General features: G+C 41.0%; 1 protein-coding gene across 1 annotated transcript in view; it reads right to left on the bottom strand.

Annotated features, from left to right (window-relative positions):
• Positions 1 to 19,632, bottom strand: part of SORCS3 (sortilin related VPS10 domain containing receptor 3) — a gene marked incomplete at both ends in the record, with an annotated part of 273,965 nt that overhangs the window by 82,836 nt on the left and 171,497 nt on the right. Inside the window, one exon of the mRNA XM_084290216.1 lies at positions 1,862 to 1,926. Within this exon, the coding sequence (XP_084146342.1) occupies positions 1,862 to 1,926 (65 nt within the window). The remainder of the gene's footprint in view (positions 1 to 1,861; positions 1,927 to 19,632) is intronic.

Raw genomic sequence — 19,632 nt, 5'->3', positions numbered from 1 at the left:
GAGATAACTGCAGGGATCCATTTTCCAGCAGGTCTAAGTGCCTCAGCCACTTCAGTGAGAGCACGGAGGACCATTTTTGCTATGGAGCCAGCCAGGAGGAAAGTTCAGCCTGCCATTCCTAAGCACGCAGAGGTGTACCATTTCACACCAGGTGAGCCTATAGCTCTGAGGCAGTCGATGTTTTATAACACGAGCTAACATCATTTTTAAGCCTTAAAAACTCTAATTGGAGCAATATGGTTCTTCTGTGCTGTGCTTGGCTGGGAGATGAGTCCTTTTGGAGTTGTCCCTCAGCAGGCCACCCCAGCAGGGCCAGCACAGCCCACTGGGTCCCACCTGCTGGGACGATGCTTTGCAAGGGGCCTGTTTTGCTGACACTACTATTCAGGCCAGACTTTTGGGGAAACCCTCAATAACATCAACAGCCAGTTTCAAAATGCTGAATTTATACATTAAAACAAGAACAAACAACAACCCCCCAAGCAAACAAGGCCCGAAGGAAAAGAGTTGTCTGTGAACTGGGGAGAATTCTTTCAAATGAAGCATCTACATCCTTGACAAATACAGTATTCGAATAGCTGGGTGAGCAAGTATAAACTTAGTTTGAAAACAGCCCTCATCAGCAGTTTGTTTGCCTACTTACTTGCTTCTTCACTTGTTTTTTGCCACTTCTCCTAGAATCTCTACAACAGCATATGCAGCAGCAAAGACACTGAAGAAGCCTCCCTACCTTGCCCACCCACCTGCCAGCCTGTTTTGCTCTTTCCCCATATTCAACAAACAGCTGTCACTCCTGAGCTTTTATTGCCTGGTTATTTATTCAGCTGCCATCACTAAATAGCAGTGGGAGGCCAATGAATGATTTAAGAAGATCCACAGCCTCAGAGAAGTCACCCTGATAGACAGAAGCTTGTTCACACAGCATCTGGCCTACACAGCACTTGACTAAAGAAAAAACGTTTGTAACCAACAAAAATAAAGTATTTTCCCCTTAGAAATCCTCTACAACATGAGTCTTATGCTGCTTTTCTACACTGCCCCTGTAGCATTTTATGCTACATGTGTGTAGTATTGAGCTGGAGTAATGCTGGCTTCACCCCAGAAAGAGATTCATTAGCATGCTAAAAATCCTGTAAGAAATAACTAAAGTACTGTAGAGAGAGTGGTGGAGAAAGTCAGTTTCTAATACACGCTGTTTTTGTTGGAGGTTTGTTACAGAGGAATGTGTTCTACTGAAAATGTGGCTACATTCATTTCAGCAAGGGGTTAAGATTTTGTTTTGTTTTTCCTATTTCTTACTTTATATCCAGGCATCTCTTCAAGGCATGTAACGTTTTGGTATGGAGGACCTATTCACACATCCTAGGCAAAACTGAAAAATCCTTTCAAAACAAGTCAAAGGGTCCATGGGGCATAGAGACATTCTGGCCAGAGGAGTCTGACCGTAAGCAATTTTTTTTCTCAGATTCTTAGGAAGAACTTAGCTGTTTTGAACACCTCTGGAAATGCATGGAGGCTGTACTGCACAGCGATGGCAACTAAGCTCCTCATGATTCATACATGAATCACATAAAATACGTGATATTGAAAAAAAAAAGTTAAATACTGAGAAGAATAGACTGCTCTGTAGCTCAACAGATTGTGCTTCTGCCCATCCTCTCTACAGACAGAAGCCCTGCAGCCTTTGAATTCTCCCCCAGGGTTGAAGGATAAAAATATGTCTCGCATCAAACCCCATGACCCACATTTTTCCTATCAATTAAAATGTAAATGGGGAGACAAAATGAGCAAAGTGAATTTCAATTCCCATTCCATTCTTGACTCAAAGTACATTTTTTCAGCATTGGCTCCAGGCACTCACGTCCATCAGCTGTCCGGGCTTCCATGTGTACAAGGTCTGGTTCTTTATCCAAACCCGCCACCGACCTGGGGGGAAGAGAATAAAAACAGAAAAGACAACATCAGGTGAGGTAAAAGGCTGCAGTCAGATGGACAAAGAGTGAGAAAAAGCAAAACCAGTTCAACCTTATGACACTGTGCATGTAGGTCCCTACCTTCTACCCACTTCGTTGTCTCTTCTATGTTCCTGTGCAGCCTGCTCCCAGAGACTATGTGCTAGCCTATAAACTACCCTTCCAGCTGCTGGTGAATGAGCTAACCTGTCCATTGTCTCCAAGATCAAGAAAACAGCGACCATTCTTGGGGTGGCAAAGCTAGCTGGTTCCAAGATCCATCAAAACCAGAGCTCTGTTTTCATGCTGCAAGAGGGATGAGGACACAGCAGCCACATGCTTATAAACAAAAAATTAAAAAGGGGTTTTACTCAGCTGAATAGTGAGGCAAGATCTGTTCCTGGTTTGCTGTGCAATCTTGCTACCATTTATCTCAGTTTCCCCATTTTCAATGGATGGCTTTTATGAAATGGCTTTAAGAAATGTAAGATATTATTTATCATTTTCCCTTTACAATTATGAAACAAGGCATGAACTTCTCTAAACCCAAGCACCTCAAAGCAAATCTTCCCTTTTTTTTTTTTTTTTTTTTTTTTTACTCCCTAAAAATGTTTTGCAAGGTACACTAGAAAGACAATTTTCCTCTTGGCAGACAGAAAGTCAAGCCCAGAACAGAAATGTTATTCTTAGTGTACTGGCTGATAAGAATCACTGGGAGATGAACATTTATTCCTAGCAATGGCTGGCAGGGGGAAAAAATATCCATAGATGTCCACGTGATTTATGGAGCTGCTTTTCCCGAGTTAACCAAGGGGTTAGATTAAAAAGGGACAACGACAAAAATCAGTTTCTAATTTGGTGGAAGCTGAATTTGATACAGTAGATTGTAAATAATAGATTCCCTCTGAGCCAGCCAACGTTCACAATTCCCTAATGTTCTGAGACATTTTTATCATGATCTTTTGCTGCTTTAATCCTTGGGGCATCAACAGCTAAAACATTTCAAAAAGAAGAAAAAGAAAAAAAAAAAAAAAGAACATACCAAATACAGATGCTCTGATATATTTTTGTGGAGCTGAAAAAGCAATTGAAGCAACAACAAACACACGTATGTGCCAGGGTTCAGCTAAGATCAGCCAGTGCTGGAAATGCCAAAACAGCTCAATATAACCCAGAGTGGAGGTACCCAAAATTGGCTCTGCTCGTTAACTTAGAGCATCGCTTCAATAGCGAGCCTACTCACAACATACTGTGAACCGTAGCAAAAAACAACACAGCAAAACAAAGCCGTGCAGGCAGAGCTTTCATCATTCCACTCCTGGTGAGAAATAGCCTGTTCCCTAATCACTACCACCAGTTTCAGGGTGATGCCACAAAGATAGCACTGTGCATTATCAGAAAGGATGCCAGGACGGGCCAGAGTCCCTGTGACCATGCAATTATCACTGTCAAATCTTCTGAAAGATCTGGGTGCAGTTTAAAGTGACAGTAGGACTGACAGGAAATCCCTTAAAATGTCAGTGAAAAACACTACAGAGTGCAGCATCATTATTTCCCAGTACATAGGAAGAACACATCTTTCGTGTCCATAGCCAAATCGTTCTGCTTTTTTCCACAATGAGCCATAAATGCTGTTCTCAGCTGTTCAGCAGTCGTGACTCTCACTTGTGACTCACCAAACAGGACAGAGGAACGTGCTTACCATGCATTATAACTTTATAAAAGGGTCCAGCAATTTCTGCACTTTTTGGCAGAGGTCGGGAACACTTTAGGAATCCACCCCACAGCCCTTCCCAGCAGGCTTTCTATTAAATCCAGACATTGCTCTAGAGGCTGCACTCACCAGATTTCCTTCTCAAAGCCAGTCACTAGCCTTTTGCACAGAGCCATTGGTTGTGTCGGCAATGCCAATGTCACCCATTCCCCCTCCAGGCAGAGGGGCACTGTGCCTCCCCCACAGCAAAGGGGCAAGCCCAGAAAGGAAGCATCACCGTGAGGGCTGCCACAATGCTATTCATCTTGAAAGGGACTGAAATTAGTAGCATCTATGCATTTCCAAAGAAAAGCCAGAATACCGTTATTATTACCGTTGTGTGTTTGCATACACAAGCTCTGTGGATCCATTCCACTTATAATTCCTATTATGTGAGCACACGAGACAGGAGTCTCCCGAAACATGTCAGTCTAGCTTGAATTTCTTTCCCAGTGCCATCTACTTGTTTCCTTAATTAGTTTTGACAAGCCTGATGGTTCTTTTCAGAACAAGGACGACTTCAAAAGGACCAGCATACAGCATCGCCCAGTCCTTCTGTGCTCAGTGAATGCCGTACTTCAAGTGGAAAAGCTCACAAAGCAATCTCCTGCAGCCCAAAAGCAAAACAAGCTCCTGTTATCTACAGACAGATAACAGCCCTGTAAAGTAATGCATCGGTCATCCTTCCTTCTCCCAAACCTAGTTGTTCTCTTCTATCAAAGCCTCTGACTGAAAACAAATTCCCACTCAGCGCTGTTTCTTCATGCCTCCCCTCGAGTCTGCTCCCACTGGCAGAGACAATGGCTTTGGTTTGCAGTGCTTCTGACTCCTGAATATGGGTATTTTGAGTATACGGTCTCTTGGTCTCTTGTCATTTGTCTGGAGAAGCTTTACGTGAAGAATGCAAAAAAGTTAGGCAGTGGAAAAAGCAAGATGTGAACACAGGTCCTGGAGCACACCCGCAAACACGCACACAGACTGTAAAGCTATTCCTTCATCCTGCATGGTAACTTAGCTTGTCTTGAGAGCTCATTACAGCAACCTCTCAGGTCTGCCAATACAAGAAGGTAAACACAGAAGATGCCTTCACAGCCTTACATTTTCTTATTCTTTCTTCCTCTGTATGACATTTGGAGGATGCACTGCTCAAAACTATTCGAGCAACTTAAATATGATGAGGAGAGATGTCAGCATCCTGTGACTTACCTTTTCCCTTGCATGTTCTGTACAACCAAGCAGAGCCAACAGAGCAAGCTGGATGGGAAGGGGCTTCATTGCTCTCTGGCTGAAAAACACCTCTCTTTCAAAGGAAAGAGTAGTTAACACTCAGAAACCTAAGCCCAGCTTGAAAACATTTTTTGTGCTTCGTGGTCACACCTCACACTCTAGGCATAGCTCAGCTCTATTTTGCATGTGCACAAACTCCAGATAGCAAAAACCAGATCAAGGCCCACAAAAGGCATCCATGTGTGTTGCTGCCCTGGTTGGCCCAGGGGGGAAAAAAAGGGCACACACTATGACAAACCATGCTAAATCAACATCCTCCACCATCCTTATTCATTTATCACCACCCAGATAAAAAAAAAAAAAAAAAAAAATGCTGAGAAAAGAAGACGCAGCCAGAAGTGACAGGAAAGGTCATTTTTTCCTGCTGACATGTTCCCTGACTGCTGCAGAGGCAGTTTTTGAAATGGGGAGCCTGCAGCTAGTGTTGCAGCTGGCACAGGATCATCAGCCAATTAAGAATTCAAACTACCTCTGAATCCCATTAGGAAAGAAGCAATGGTTACTTTTTCTCTATTTTCTGTTGCTTTTCTTTTTTGTTCTCATGGTAGTTCTTTGACTTCACAAGATCTTTCCTCCCTTCTTTTCAGGTGAGGAGTCTCTGCTCTTGAAAGGTGAAGGACAGACAGGACCCTGGCAAAATTCTTACTTCTATCTCAAGGGCAGAGCATTGTGCATGGATGCACATTTACTATGCTGTTCCAACAATATTTCATCTCTGACCTGGAGGGAGAGCAAGCAAAAAGGGCACAGAAAACACAGTATTCTGCATTTTAAATAGATATTCCTAAAATGTTTATATGTAAGACACTATATAGTTCAAAATGAAAAACGCAAGCACATGCAAAGAAAAGAAAAAAGAAACACACAAACTTTCAGTCTGGGTTACCTGCCCTACTGAACACCTCAGCTCACTGATTCTACTAACTCCACTGCCTTTCCCTGGAATTAGCCATTTTGCATTTTTTTTTTCTCCTGTACTTTCCAGACACCAGGCATTAATGATAAATAGCAGCATTGAGATTTAGCTACTCCAGCATCTTAGATCAAAACTGCTGAGCAATTCAGACTGCCTGCTGTTGATCCCTGTTCCCTAAACCATCAACCAAGATGTTCTAACCCTCCATCTCCTGGACCCATTTGTTTGGGGTGTGGAAGGGAGTCATCACTGGACCTCAGCAATATTCGCAACAAGGTTTTGTAATAAGGTCAAAAATCAGGTCACAGTGTTTGAGCTTTCATACTTGGTCTGGGATCTGCTAAACAGAGCACTTTGTGGTGCTAGCAGACACGGGGGTGTGCCTTGCAGTCAAGGTGGCATTCAGCAGCTTTGGCTTTGAAAACAAAAATAAAACTTTTAAGATGGATTGAGACTTCCCCAAGATGCCAACTTAGAAACTCATTTTTGCAGGTTGGGATGTCAGACTGAAGGTAATTGTGACTGCTCACACAAAGAGACAGAGGAAACAGATGGAGACTACTTAGCAGGATGTTGTGCCATAGATAAGGACTGGAAATAGGAAGGAACAAGCCATGTTTATTGTGGAATTATATGTAAAGGGGGGAAAACACATCCTCTTGCTGTAGGCAGTTACAATTAAATTAGTGGATGTTGCCAATTAGCCTGTTGCAATTTTAATTGTATCCTGCCCCAGAAGTGAATAAACACTTCTAGATGGTTCCAGGCAAACAGCGCATGTGAGTAACTCATCCAAGCAACAAAAGGACCATGTCTATATGGGCAGTCTGTATGGGAAACTGATCCAGACAATTTCTGTTCAACTGATGTGGATCTTCTCACACAGCATCCTTGCTGAATTATACATGCTTTTTCAACATGGGCCAAAGGCCAACAGACTACCTTCTCCATCACATTGCCTCGGTATCAATAACTGGAGTTGCCTTCAGATGATCAAGGGGATTCTGTGTTTTCCTGCTATTTACTAGAGCCAAGCCTTAAACTAGGTCCCATCAGGCATTGGCTGTGCACACAAGCCACATACACCTCGGGCTTACAACATGTCACAAACTACTACAGCTGGGGAAGACTATACATATATAGTTGGGGAAATAATGTTTTTATTAAACATATAAATACAGCACCATTCCCTGTGGCTAAACAGGGGAGATGTTGCTGGATGGGGTAACGTGATGAGGTCTCTGAAGAATTATGGATAAAACACCTCCTTGCACAGTATAATTGAAACAAAGCTTAGAAAAAAAAATGGGCAGGAAGACAATGTAAGACAGTGTCTTAGACAGGTCCCTGAAGCTTTCTACTTCTTTCCCAGTGCTAATTTCTATGGTGCTACAATTCTGGACATCAGCAAAAGTAATTGTTGCAAGACTTAGCTTGCTAGATAAGGCAAAAACAATTGCCAAGTACTTTTTCTCATCTAATTTCTTTTCAAAAAAGCCAATGCTTTGTAAAAAGGTCCCAGTGAATTTTGAGGAGGTGTTCTGCCTGGTATATCAAACAAACTTACGAAAATACACACAGAGGCTGTGGACACACATGTACGTACATGTAGGTGGCTAACTGTATCCCATCCCCACTACCTGCTAGATATCTGAATTAATATCCTGCAAACTCATAGTGGATTAGAGGTCCCAGAACCACAAAGCTGCTACAAATTCCATAGGCAGTAGCAGTGCAGGAAGAGGAGAAAGGCCTAAGTCTTTCATTGAGGGAAAGGCTGATATTTAGACTCAGCCACCTTACAGATCAGTAGAGAAGCCACACAAGACACCAGTCTACACTGCACACAAACATTTTTTTCCTCTTCTCATTGCATAAAAGTGTGTGGCTCTTTACATCTCAGAAATTAACAGCAATGGGAAAGAAATGTCACTGAATCTTAAAAGGATATTTGTCAACTGAATGAAGATGCTGTTGATTTACATTTTTCTTTACCCCATATGAAATATTATAATAATAATAATAATAATAATAATACCAAAACCGAAGTACCTTACCTATACTATATAAGGTACCTCTTTGTTTTGCCTATACTATGAATCCCAATACACCTAAGTGAAGTTTTGTGAAATAAACACTGAAAAATATGTGGGCAGAAGGGTGAAGAACCTCACTCACAGACCTGTTTGAAAGCACCAACAGCACAGGCAAGGCATATGCTGGAAGTAGCATCCTAATTTCCCAGTGCTGCCTGAAACAACTTCTCCTGGGGCCTGAGCCTCATGGAGGGAGCAGATCTGTCAGCCGTGTCAAACCAGCACTCGTAGTGGGTACATTCCCAGGTGCAGTCACGGTCTTGCTGCTTACTTTCAAACTAAATAACTACCTCTATGCAGCCTGCTGCTCCTGCCTCATCTTGGTACACCTGAACCTTGATGTGTAAAAGCAGTCCTGAAGGTTTCTCCTGAGAAATAAACCCTTTTTTTTTCTTTTTTTTTTTCTTTTTTTTTTTTTTCTCCAAGTCCTAGCAGCACAATGATCAAGATATGGTGGAAGTAATGAAGCATCAGCTCATCCAGCTAAGATGTTACTGTCTTAAAGGCATCTCAAAGCTTCAGCACACGATATTCTATCAGCCCTGCCCCATGTGCATCTAACACAGTGAGACTGAGGAAAGCACTTCTAAAAAGTAGAGAGGGTATTTACCTATCATTACAAGTCTGCAGACTTTTTGGTGGACAAGTTGGAAACATTTTTCAATGGAAAGATTTGATTCTGTTTTGTTTCTTTGAAGGACAGGACATTTTTTACAGAATTTTTTCCCCAATATTTTAGATTTCAAGTCCTTCAAGGAAATAAGAATAAAAATCTATTTTTGGAAATACTAAAAAATGACATTTTTAGCTTTCTTCTTTCTCACCGCTTCCTTCCTTCCTTTATTTGGAATAGGAAGGGAAAAAATATTGAAAAATAGTATAGGAAGGGGAAAACCAAAACACAGAGATTATCTTGTACAGAAGCCATTTTGGAGATCAAAATCTAAGGAAATCTAAAGGGGGGAGTATTTATTGTTGTTTGCAGCCTTTTGGAAAAAATAAATAAATAGGGAAATTACATTTTCTAGCCAGCTGTGCTTTGCACGAATCTGTGAAAGCCAAACACAGAGTTTTTGTTTCAGTTCCCAGACTGATCACTGACATATTGAGTGACTTTCAGCTCTTTCCCTGCATTTGATTCAAAATTAGTTTAGTGCCTACTATATTAAGAAGGCCAGTTAATTAATGTTTGCACAGTGCTTGGCTATCTTCCTTTGTAAGTCATGTGGATGGGGAATTGCTATAGATTATTGCTTTGGTTTTTCAGGAAACATGAATCAACCGTGTTTCTGCCCAAAAACAAAAAACAAAACAAAACAAAACACATGCTCAAAGAAACCATCAGCTCAGCCTGCCAGTCCTGCAGTCAAGGATCTGGCTGGAGTTGTTGTTTCTCTCCATGGAAGGCAATGGTTAGAAGATTCATTGCTCTCAGTTTGTCTCCTAGCAAAAGTATCTTAAAAATGATCTGCTCAAGCAATGTGTTACACCAGAATAAGGATTCTCAGTTCACTGTGTGTTTAATTCCCCTCATTTGTATGAACACTTTCTTACAGCAAATATGACATGCCTGAAATGCTAAGGCTCAGTGGTTCAGTTATTAACACTGTATTCCAAGGCAGACTACAGTGCCTCTGAAAAGCCTCAGAGTGAGAGCATCATTTAATAAATGAATGCAGTAGTAGATGAATAAAAATAAAACTTAAATTGTCCAAAGAGGGGATGCCATCATGAAACTTGGCACAGACAGAATGTATAGGGTATGTTGATGAGCTCCATATGCCTACGGGCATTGTACATTGTATTAATTAAGGAAGGATGTGTCTTCACATTCCCTGTTGCAGGATATTGCAGAGAATCACCCTGGGATAACATCTAACATTCTGGAAATAAATTTGCCATTCAGTTTATACATTTTGGAGAAAGGCGCTGTGAAAAAATAAAATTTCCATCACAAACCTTTTCTGACTTGTTTCACTGCATTTCAGATGCTAACCTGAAGAGAACAAATAGCTTGTTTGACTTTTTACTACCAGTCACAAAAGGCAGAGAAGAGGAGGGAGAGGTGGGGTGGGAGTGGAAAGGGAGGAGGAGAATAAAATACTCTGTTCTGGACCAGCAAGCATAAATGCATCAATGTAGCTCCTTGCCCCCAAAAATCACACTCAATTAGCTGCTGAGAGAGATAAACTCATTTGTCTCAACATTCACAAGAGGAAAAGACAAAGAAGCAGGAAACAAAAAGCTTTCTTGCAGCAGACGTCTGCAAAGCTAGGCTCTGTCTGCAGAAACAGTCTGTGCGGCTGTGATGGGTGAAAGCAGACATAACAGGAGTTCTGTACATGTGTCTTGTGATGAGATAGGTTTGTACTCAAAACAAAGGTAACCTCAGACACAGCACAGAGAGGAGAGAAATAAAATGGTCAAGGCCACTTGCAGGTCTCTCCATCAGTGGAAGAATGACACCGTAGCAGGAGAGACCTGAGACACCACGGAGCTTTTGTGGGTTCCTTTGCTCCAAGCTAGAGGGATGCTCCAACATCCCAGGGGGCTGAGTACTAGATGGGCTCCCAGCTCTCCACAACGGCAGAGTTCCAATGTGTCCCAATCCCCAAAGCATTAAGAAATCTCATGGTTGAATGCCGCAACAGGAGGTTGTGCTATCCACATGCCAAGAAGCAAAGATGTATGGCCAAGCTCTAGGTGAATCAAGAGCTTCTCTTTGTCAGGTTCTTAATCTGTTGTTATGGATGAGCAATAAAAGGAAAGAAAAGTACAAGGCCAAACAAAAAGAAATACTCTGCTGGTTTCTGGCCTCAAGGTAAATTCCAAAGTGTCAACGCATTGTTCAAATCTAATGATTTGTAGAAAGAAAACGAATTCTGGAGAAACTGCAGCAGATCCAGAAATGGCTTTAGGGAGTCACTATTACAGATTGCTCTTAAAATCAATATTATAATGGAACATGTCTCCTTCCCTCAAAGATTTTCAATCAAAACCTGAAAACCAAAAATATTGTGAGAGCAAAACCTAAGAATCTTTCTGTACCCTTTGGCCAAAAACCTGGTAGGATTTTTTGGTTTGTTTTTCTCCGATTTTTTCAAAAAAAAAAAAAAAAAGATATTCTCATGTGAGAGAAAACCTAGATCTTTTTCAATCAGCTTTGAAGTTTGCTGGTATTATTCATTACTTCCTCAAATCCTTGCTGACAGTCACAGGTCAGCATCTTTCTCTTAAACTCAGCTGCAGAAATTCTGATATTTCACTAAACATGGGGATGTGTCTACATCCCATTTTTATTGTCTTCTGCCCAGTGGAGAACAATTATCCATGAGGTAATTACAGGGCTACAATAACCACAATCTTCTATTCCAATTAGATTGCTACAAATATGCAAGTTAAACAGCCTCACTCCCTGCCTTCTCGTCCCTGTTCTGTATATGATCAGCAAGAGACAAGTTACTGAATCAACATTATTTAAAAGAACCTGTAGTGCAGCTAATAAGATCCTGCTTCCCGCTCTTAGGTTGTGATGTAGCTTCGTGCTCACTATGCTTAACAATAGCAGAATTAAACTCATCTCATTCTACAGAGGAGGCTCAGGGGAACGCCAGGGAACGAAAGGATGGGAGTTTCAATTTCTTCTCTTGACAAGAATGAATTCTGCCTCATATAGCTGCTGATGAATTGTCGTTTTAAGAGAGTTTGTTAATTTCCAACAGGCAGAAGGCATAAAGAGAGACCTCCTTATCTTTAATGGATGTTATTGAGCAACACAAATGGCTCACGTTTAAATGAATGTGGAAACATCTTGTCTGTTTTGCCATGATAAGACTGTTCTTCCTGCACAGCATGGGTTCAGCTCCTTCTGTTAAATAAAACAACCGTTTTTGTTCAACTTAATGGCAGGCAAACTTCCAAAGGTTCAGAGGCTGAAGTCAGTTCAGAGAAATGAAATGGAATTTATCTGGGTCCTTCCTTGCTAACTGAAACCAGGACAGCTCTTCTTGAGAAAATTACCTGAAGAGCTTAGAGGTATGACTGAAATTCTAGTTTCAAGCAAAAATGGTCCCTAAGAGTATTGCTGTACTTACTGAGGATAAATTCTTCATAAGATTGCACCTTCCTCCAGTACAAGGATGCTTCCAGCCTCAAAATGGGAGCTGTAAGAACTCACACCAAAGCATGACTCTGGAAGTCCAAGTGGGACATCTGGGATGAGATCTGGGGCGATGGGTCCAGAAATGCTCCTTGGCTCCCTGATGTCAGCAGACGTTTTGCCACTGAATGAAATGGCTGAAAAATTACATCCATAATCAAAGCAGATAAAAAGATCATTCTTAATCTTCTCAGAATGGTGATGGTTTTTAAAACAAATCCCATGTTTCTCTGACAGCCATCTGAAAGCAAGAGGGGATCTCTCCCACTGTGAAAATGAGCCCATTTGCCCAGAAGTGGGGAGATTAGTGTGGTACAAACCACAGGCCAAAACCTAACACAAATAATACACAAAAAAGTAAGACAATACTCCTTGTGAGCCAGAGAGCACTAAACATGATATTACTGTCAGCCTGGCAGCCTTGGCTTTGATTTGCTTTGCCAAACTGCAACAGTATGGGAGATCACCATATGCCTCAGGGAGATGCGTTATTCAATATATTAATTAGAGGGCTGGCTTTCATCGCTGCTTCCTACAAAGTATAACAGAGAATTACTCTGTTATTGACAGACTGAAATTAATGTGTTTGAGTTCACGTCTATTAGGAAGAGGAAGAACGAAGTCAGCCCATGCAGGCTGCATGAGCCTGCAGCACAGCATTTAGGCTTCCAGCGTTGGTTTGTGAAACATGGCCATAAAGTTCTCATCGCATCTTATTTGCTACCCTGTTGCATGAGAAGAAAACAGATCCTTTAAATGTTCACTGTCCAGACTGGTACGGTACTGGGATCCACTTACCTAGGAGTAACATAGAACAAATTCCTCCTTACACCTTTCTTGCAAAGTGGTTTATCTGGTCTGCTCATCTTGGACGTTTAGCCCTGAGAGAGTGGGGAGGATTACAAATTGATCCAGGATTTACAATGGGAAATAAGAGAAGAGGCTGGTCCCCAGGGACACTAAGAAACCTAAGAGACCAATGCAAAAGGCTTTTTGATAGCTGAAAGCCCTAACTGTAAGATAACATGTGATATTATGTGGTAGGTGGCAAATTTAAAACCAATGAGCAGGAAAAAAAGGACACTCACAAAAAAAAATAAATAAAAAAAGCAAGATGCAGTACAATAAAGTCATAAATACAGCTAGCATCCCAAATTGTACTGAAATCACACAAACTGCAAATTTTAAGTCAAATAGTATTTACATGAGGGCATCACCAGTTACTTTACTGGGGAAGGGGCAATTCCTCCTTCTCCACGTGCTGTCTTTCCAAAGAAAAAGGCAATTAGCAATAACAAATTTCTCAGAAGTCACTTATTCAAAAATTGCTTTCTCAGAGATGATCACACCACCTTTGAAAGAGCTCATTCTGGCCACGTTCTATCACAGCCAGAATTTCAGAGGTACTACATGAATTCTAAGTCCACTATCATGTGGCTCTCATCTTCCGGTTCATTTGTTAGGTAATTCATGGGTTTTAAAAGTATTTTCAACTATTTCCCTTCATGAACACACATGTTTCTTGTAGCCAGTATGCTTTTCTCTTTTTTTTCTTGTTAGAACAGCCTTGAGCACAGGGAGCTGATAGCACAGTACCCACAAGTGACTTTGCAAAAAAAGTCAAGCATTTTCCTAGGAAAATATGCAGTAAGGAGAGGAGCATCTCAAAATAGTAAAGTCGGGCAATGAACATCCTTTAGGAGTTCTTCCAATGCATCAGCTACTATTTAGAGACTAAATTCAGAGTACAAGAGACTAATTGTATCAAATTTCCTTTGAGACTGCTCAAAAATGGGAAATGTTTTCTGAGCATTACACTAACCACAGGTACAGAGAGAACAGGTGGAGCCTATGGAATCTCTATAGAGCAGTCCTGCAGGAATTCCCAGAGACAGAAACTGAAGGATTTTTTTCTTCAGGTCATTTAGGATCTTATGCTCTCTTAGATGAAATGTACCACAGAGTCCCTGGAAGAACACGTAGCAATCAAAAGAGGAAAAACAGGGTAGTATAAAGTTTAGGGGAAAAAATGTTCATAGACAGAAGTATAAAACTTCCCAAAGTTCTCACACTTTGCTATCCACTCTTTTAAGCTATGGATCACAGTGATGAGGAAGTACTCTATAAGTGTACTGAATGTCTAGTTTGGATATCACAGACCAGTATTTGCTCTGCATCACAAAATATAGTTGTAAATGGGAATCAGGAACCCTTTATCCAGACACTTTGTTTCAGACTACACTCTTTCTCTACTTCACAAGTTTATTCATATACTGAAATAAGGATTTATTTCAAATTAAAAAATCACTTCAAAAACTGTGAAAAAAAAAAATCAACCATGTCTGGATGTTTTGGGTTTGAGAGAAACATTTTGTTAATATTTACATGAATTCCTAAAATATTTGCATTGACTTGAAATTTAATAAATAAATAAAATTGCTGTTTCAGCCAATAATATATATCCAACTCTTTTATCCAAGTTCTACTTCTATCTCTGCCACTGAGTTACTGTGTAATCACAAGCTAGTCAGCTACAACCTAATATTTGGAAACATTAAATATCTATAGTGCCAACTGCATTAACTGTGGGCACGCAAAATGAAAGGAAAATCACTAGCCTCACAGTTTCCCCATTTGCTCATCTTTTAAATGAAGATGAAAATAAAATTGGTCTTATTATCACCATGATGCTGTGATCTTTAATTAACTAATGTGGCCTAGCAAGGAAATCTTTCAATATATATCAGGACCTTTAAAGAAGGTCTCCTCTCTCCTGAACCCTAATTACAGAGCTTGAGACTAGAATTTAAAAATTAACCTACCTAGTGCAGATAGCGGTTTGAATAGCACACTCCTGATTTATGCTAGCATTACCCTCTGGGCAAAAAAACCTTTCCCACGTGTTCCCACCCACAGGACATGGGAAATGAGTCCCTTAACACAGGTAAATGAGTCATTAACCCCCAGGAGCTTACAGCAGTGACAGGTCCCTGTTCAGTTCTCTCTATGCAGTCTCTGTGAATAGCCACTGGCTATATGCCTCCATCGTGCTATAGGTGGTGTTATCTGTGGCTGCCAAACTGGAATTATTTTTTATCCACAGCTCCAAGTCCAGGATTCTTTTAATTCTGAAAAACTCTAATGCAGGATTACTTAATAGTCAATTTGACATTTACAAAACTATGTTTTCTTAACACTAAACTTGGCTGAAAAAACTCAGGCGATATTTCCCCAGCACTGTGCAATGACACCATCTGGTAGTTAATGATTAGCGGGATTTACAGCAGAGACAGGTACATATTTGGCTAACCATCTCATCACTGGCAAACAAAGTCAAGTAAAGCTAACCTTAGCTGTACCCAAAGGTCACTTGTGAGACTGCTACTGAAACTGTCCATGTGGACTCAAACTGGCACTGGGATTTGGAAATAACAGTGCTGCCACAGAGATAAGGAATAAAAAGACAAAAAATCTGTGCCCAGCTGCAGATCCAAACCTAGACTGCAACCTTTTGAAGCACTGAGGTAACTCCCTTCTCTCCTGCTACATTACTCTCAGATATCTGAACCAGCTTCTGCCACAGTCTTCATGAAATTCAAGCTGCAAATACATAGAAATGCATTGGATACCTTTATTTCTGCTTCTATCTGAACCACAATAAAAAGGATGCAAAGCCTTGCCTTCAAGAGACAAAATTGGCTGGCTTATGCCTCAAACAACTGCAGCAGAAAACCTGCAATTCCAAAGCATGGCCCATGTGGAAGCACAGACACTTTCCTTCTCCCACTTTCTAATCCCTGGAGTTCAAAACAACTGGGGCTGACACTCACAGACACCAGAGGCAGCAGAAATCTGGCTGGTTATCACAGAAAGAGAGACAGGACAGGATGGCATCCACACAGGATGGTGGCATTGAGTCTGCTCAACAAACACAGGCAGGGCCTCCAAAGACAGATGAACAGCATATGACATCCACAGCCATTTAGCTGATTAGCCAGAAAACACGGGTCACCTTGTGGGACTCCACATATTTAAAAATAAAGCCGTAAGACAATAAAAGGACTTTATAAGCCACAAAAACATCTTTTGACTCTCTAGTGCCCCAGAGTATTTTTAACCCAGGCAAGGATATGCAGCGATGCAGCACTTGGTATCACAGTATTTGACTATTTCAACCACTATACCCATCAAGGAAAAGAAATGTTCTCTGATCGTGGTCTTACCTTGGGGTTAACAAGACAAATGCATCTTGAGTCACCCAAGAGGACATGGAGAAGCTCTGGTCCAGGGAAATATTGAACAAGGCTCAGCAATGCACAATTAACCAAATTGTCTTTCCCACCTGTTTAGTCCTGTTTCTCACCACAAGGAAAGACAGCGGCAGAAAAGTAACTTAAGAAGTCAAAGAACTTGAATTGTCCTTATCTGAACAGCAGCAGCATTAGTCAGCACAGAACACACCATGTGCTTAACAGTCAAGGAAACTTCCCCAGCATCCCTACAGTATGAAATATGGACTGTATTTTTTTTAATACCACTCTACACGTCAGCACAGGAGTCTAAGTTACAGTGTGAGAAAATGAGCTGGGCCCAGAGGCAACTGCAAAAATCTGTTTTAAAAGAAAAGAACATTGTGTAGGTCTTTAACTGGAACCAGCACGGGTGCAAAGTTTGTTATCTTGAGTCATTTCATCGTGTGATGAGTGATCTGGGAATTTCTGCATCACATTAGCGTAAGCTCCTATTTCCAGCCTTAACAGGATCCTAAGTTATTAAAATCTCTGAGGCCAAGGCACGTGGGAACCAAATTTGGATGCCTGTACTCATATCAAGTAACACATTCTGTTCAAGTTCTGCCACTGCCACCGGTGGGTGTAGCTAACAAATGAATCACTACTACAGAAGTAGAGAACTCAATTTGTAGTTTTTATAGCTACAAGTGGCCCAGATAAGAATCTCAGCACCAGCACAAATTTGAGCTGGATGCAGGAAGTGGTGAGAAATGTCCCACAAGCTGTGCTACGTGTGCTGCCCATATGGGATGGGAACACAAAACTGCAACCCAGTGACTGGCACTGAAGTCTGGGACTAAGGAAAGAAGTTTAAATAAGAGCCAGGATAAAAAGCCACAGGGCAGTATTGCAACTTAGGACTTAGCTTTTGACCAGCAGGGAGCCATGGCAGGTGCAGCCTGACAGAACTACAGCACAACGCACAGGGTGACTACGTGTCCATGCCTACCAACGAGGTCTTGCTCAATATGCTGAGTAAAAATTCACATTCCAACTTCACCACTTCTGATGCAATTGTAATTTCTTCCTGGCCTTAAAGTCTCTGTATCTGAGCTCTCTCAGCAAAAGCGTAATTATTTGGAAAGGTCTCAAAGAGAAACCTAAGACCTCTTGCTGTCAGGCTGGCTGATCCTATGAACCAGGTGTGGATTTTGATCTTCACAAACCCATTCATGCAGCCTGAGAGATGAAAATTACGTTTGGAAAGAAAAAATCAGTAGACAGAGGCTGCCCTAGATAAGACCAGCTGCATTCAAATCAGAAGGCTATCCCATTTGATGGAGGAGGTTTACCAGAGCCACTGCTAAGAAAACCACAACATAGAGCACCATGAAGAAGCTCTGATTTTGGTATCTTCCTATCACTATTTCACCTTTCCTGGAAATTGTAATTAACAGGTTTGAGAATCTAGTATTTTATAGGATGATGAGTAGTGGCTTTGAGTCCTGGCTCTGAAACTTACACCTATATCTACTTTCTCCCTCTTCCATAGCCTAATAAATCGTAAAATTTTAGAGGCTAAAATGTTCTTCTTACATTTCTTTTTCCATACACATTTTACAAGCCAGAGCTTGTAAGTCATCACAGTTTTCAGCTTTAAAAAAGAAAGGAAAAAGGAAAGAAATCAGACAGCTCCAGGGAGTTATTATGTTCCAAAATTTCAACATTTCTGACCCCTGCACTAAGAATTGGTTCAAATCTGTCTCACTCTGGGAAAAACCTAATTCACTCTCTTGGAAAGTTTATTGTCAATGGGATTCTACTGTTTCTGAGTGGAATAAAGAATTCTAGATCTATGCCATATCAGTTTTAACTACAGAAGACTTTTATGTTTTCTAAGAGAAAGAGATAATTGAAACAGAGGCTTTATTCAACATGATGTTAAAAAGAAGCACTTAAACTATCCAGCCAAGAAGCGACTGCATGAAAAATGAGGTGATCTGTAGAAAATCTAATGCTTTGGGTGTCTGATGGACAGAGACAAACAGGAAATCTCCATTACATTAACCATTATTAAAAAAAAAAAAAAAAAGTCATTGCTTTTAGACAGAGATTCTGCTTTGTTCCCAGGTCCGCTCAGCCCTTGCACATTATCTTCCAAGAATGCCACTCTTCTAAGTTCATCTGTGCTGTTTGAGGGGTAGGGTACAACTATACAACTATGCCACTGGAGATATGCCAGCTATTCTACTCCACATACACCTGGAGAGTGTTTACACTCACCTATATCAACTGCACCTAGGAAAGAAAGGTGAAATCAAAGGATTTCAGATGGTAAGGTCTATCAACTACCTATCACCAGAACCGGGAGAATACAACCACTCTGCCTTCGTGATGGAAATGTGAAACAGTGACATGGTCAGACAAGGTCCTAGACCTCTGCTATATTTTGCATGTCTCTGTGGTTTATCAGTCTTACAGCTTGCTTCCCTAGATGTTCAAACATCTCCTTTCACTGTCCAAAATCCAAGGGCACAAAGAGGCAAATCTTCAGACTTGGTGCCAAAAAGCCTTCTTTTAAATGCAAGAGTCTAAAGCTGTTTAGAGGGATTTTCAGAAGAACCTAGACAATTTGAAAATCCTGTGAGGTATCTTCTTCCATTGCAAGGTATGGAAATATTCCATGTTCAATCCGTAGACATTTTGGTCTGGGTTCCAGGCATTTTTAATGACACACCAGAACTTCCACAAGAATTTGACTCTAAAATATATACACCACGCTTCACAATCAGAAAACATTTGTTAAATCACTCAAGTCCTGTTTATTTTTGACCCTTCAAAATAAGGGCTTCTGGTTCCTTAATAGCAGCATCTTCTTGACCTGAAGGACAAGGCACTTCTTTATCTATTCATAGTTAGTAACTATTGTGAAAATCAGGACTTCTACACAGACACACGTTCATACACCATTATCTAGCAAGTAGCACAATGTTAAAACTGATTTAAGTCCCATATCCCAGACTGAACTACAGAAGAACATCACTGGTTTTTCTTCTCTCTCTCAAGTCAGCTTTTGAGCCTTCATCTGGTAGAGAAGTTTGGCAAAGCAGCATCTGAAAAGGAGGACCCTGGAGACAGGAACTAAATTTATGAAATCTTCTGCTTTTAAGACATTCTCCCAGTTTTGGATACCGCCACTTGGGGAAGGAATGAGGTATAGTCACAAGGCAGAGTTTC

The sequence above is a fragment of the Netta rufina genome (assembly GCF_964035555.1).
Source record: "Netta rufina genome assembly, chromosome: 7".
NCBI classification, from domain to species: Eukaryota; Metazoa; Chordata; class Aves; order Anseriformes; family Anatidae; genus Netta; species Netta rufina.
This window is presented reverse-complemented; position numbering and strand designations above follow the sequence as displayed.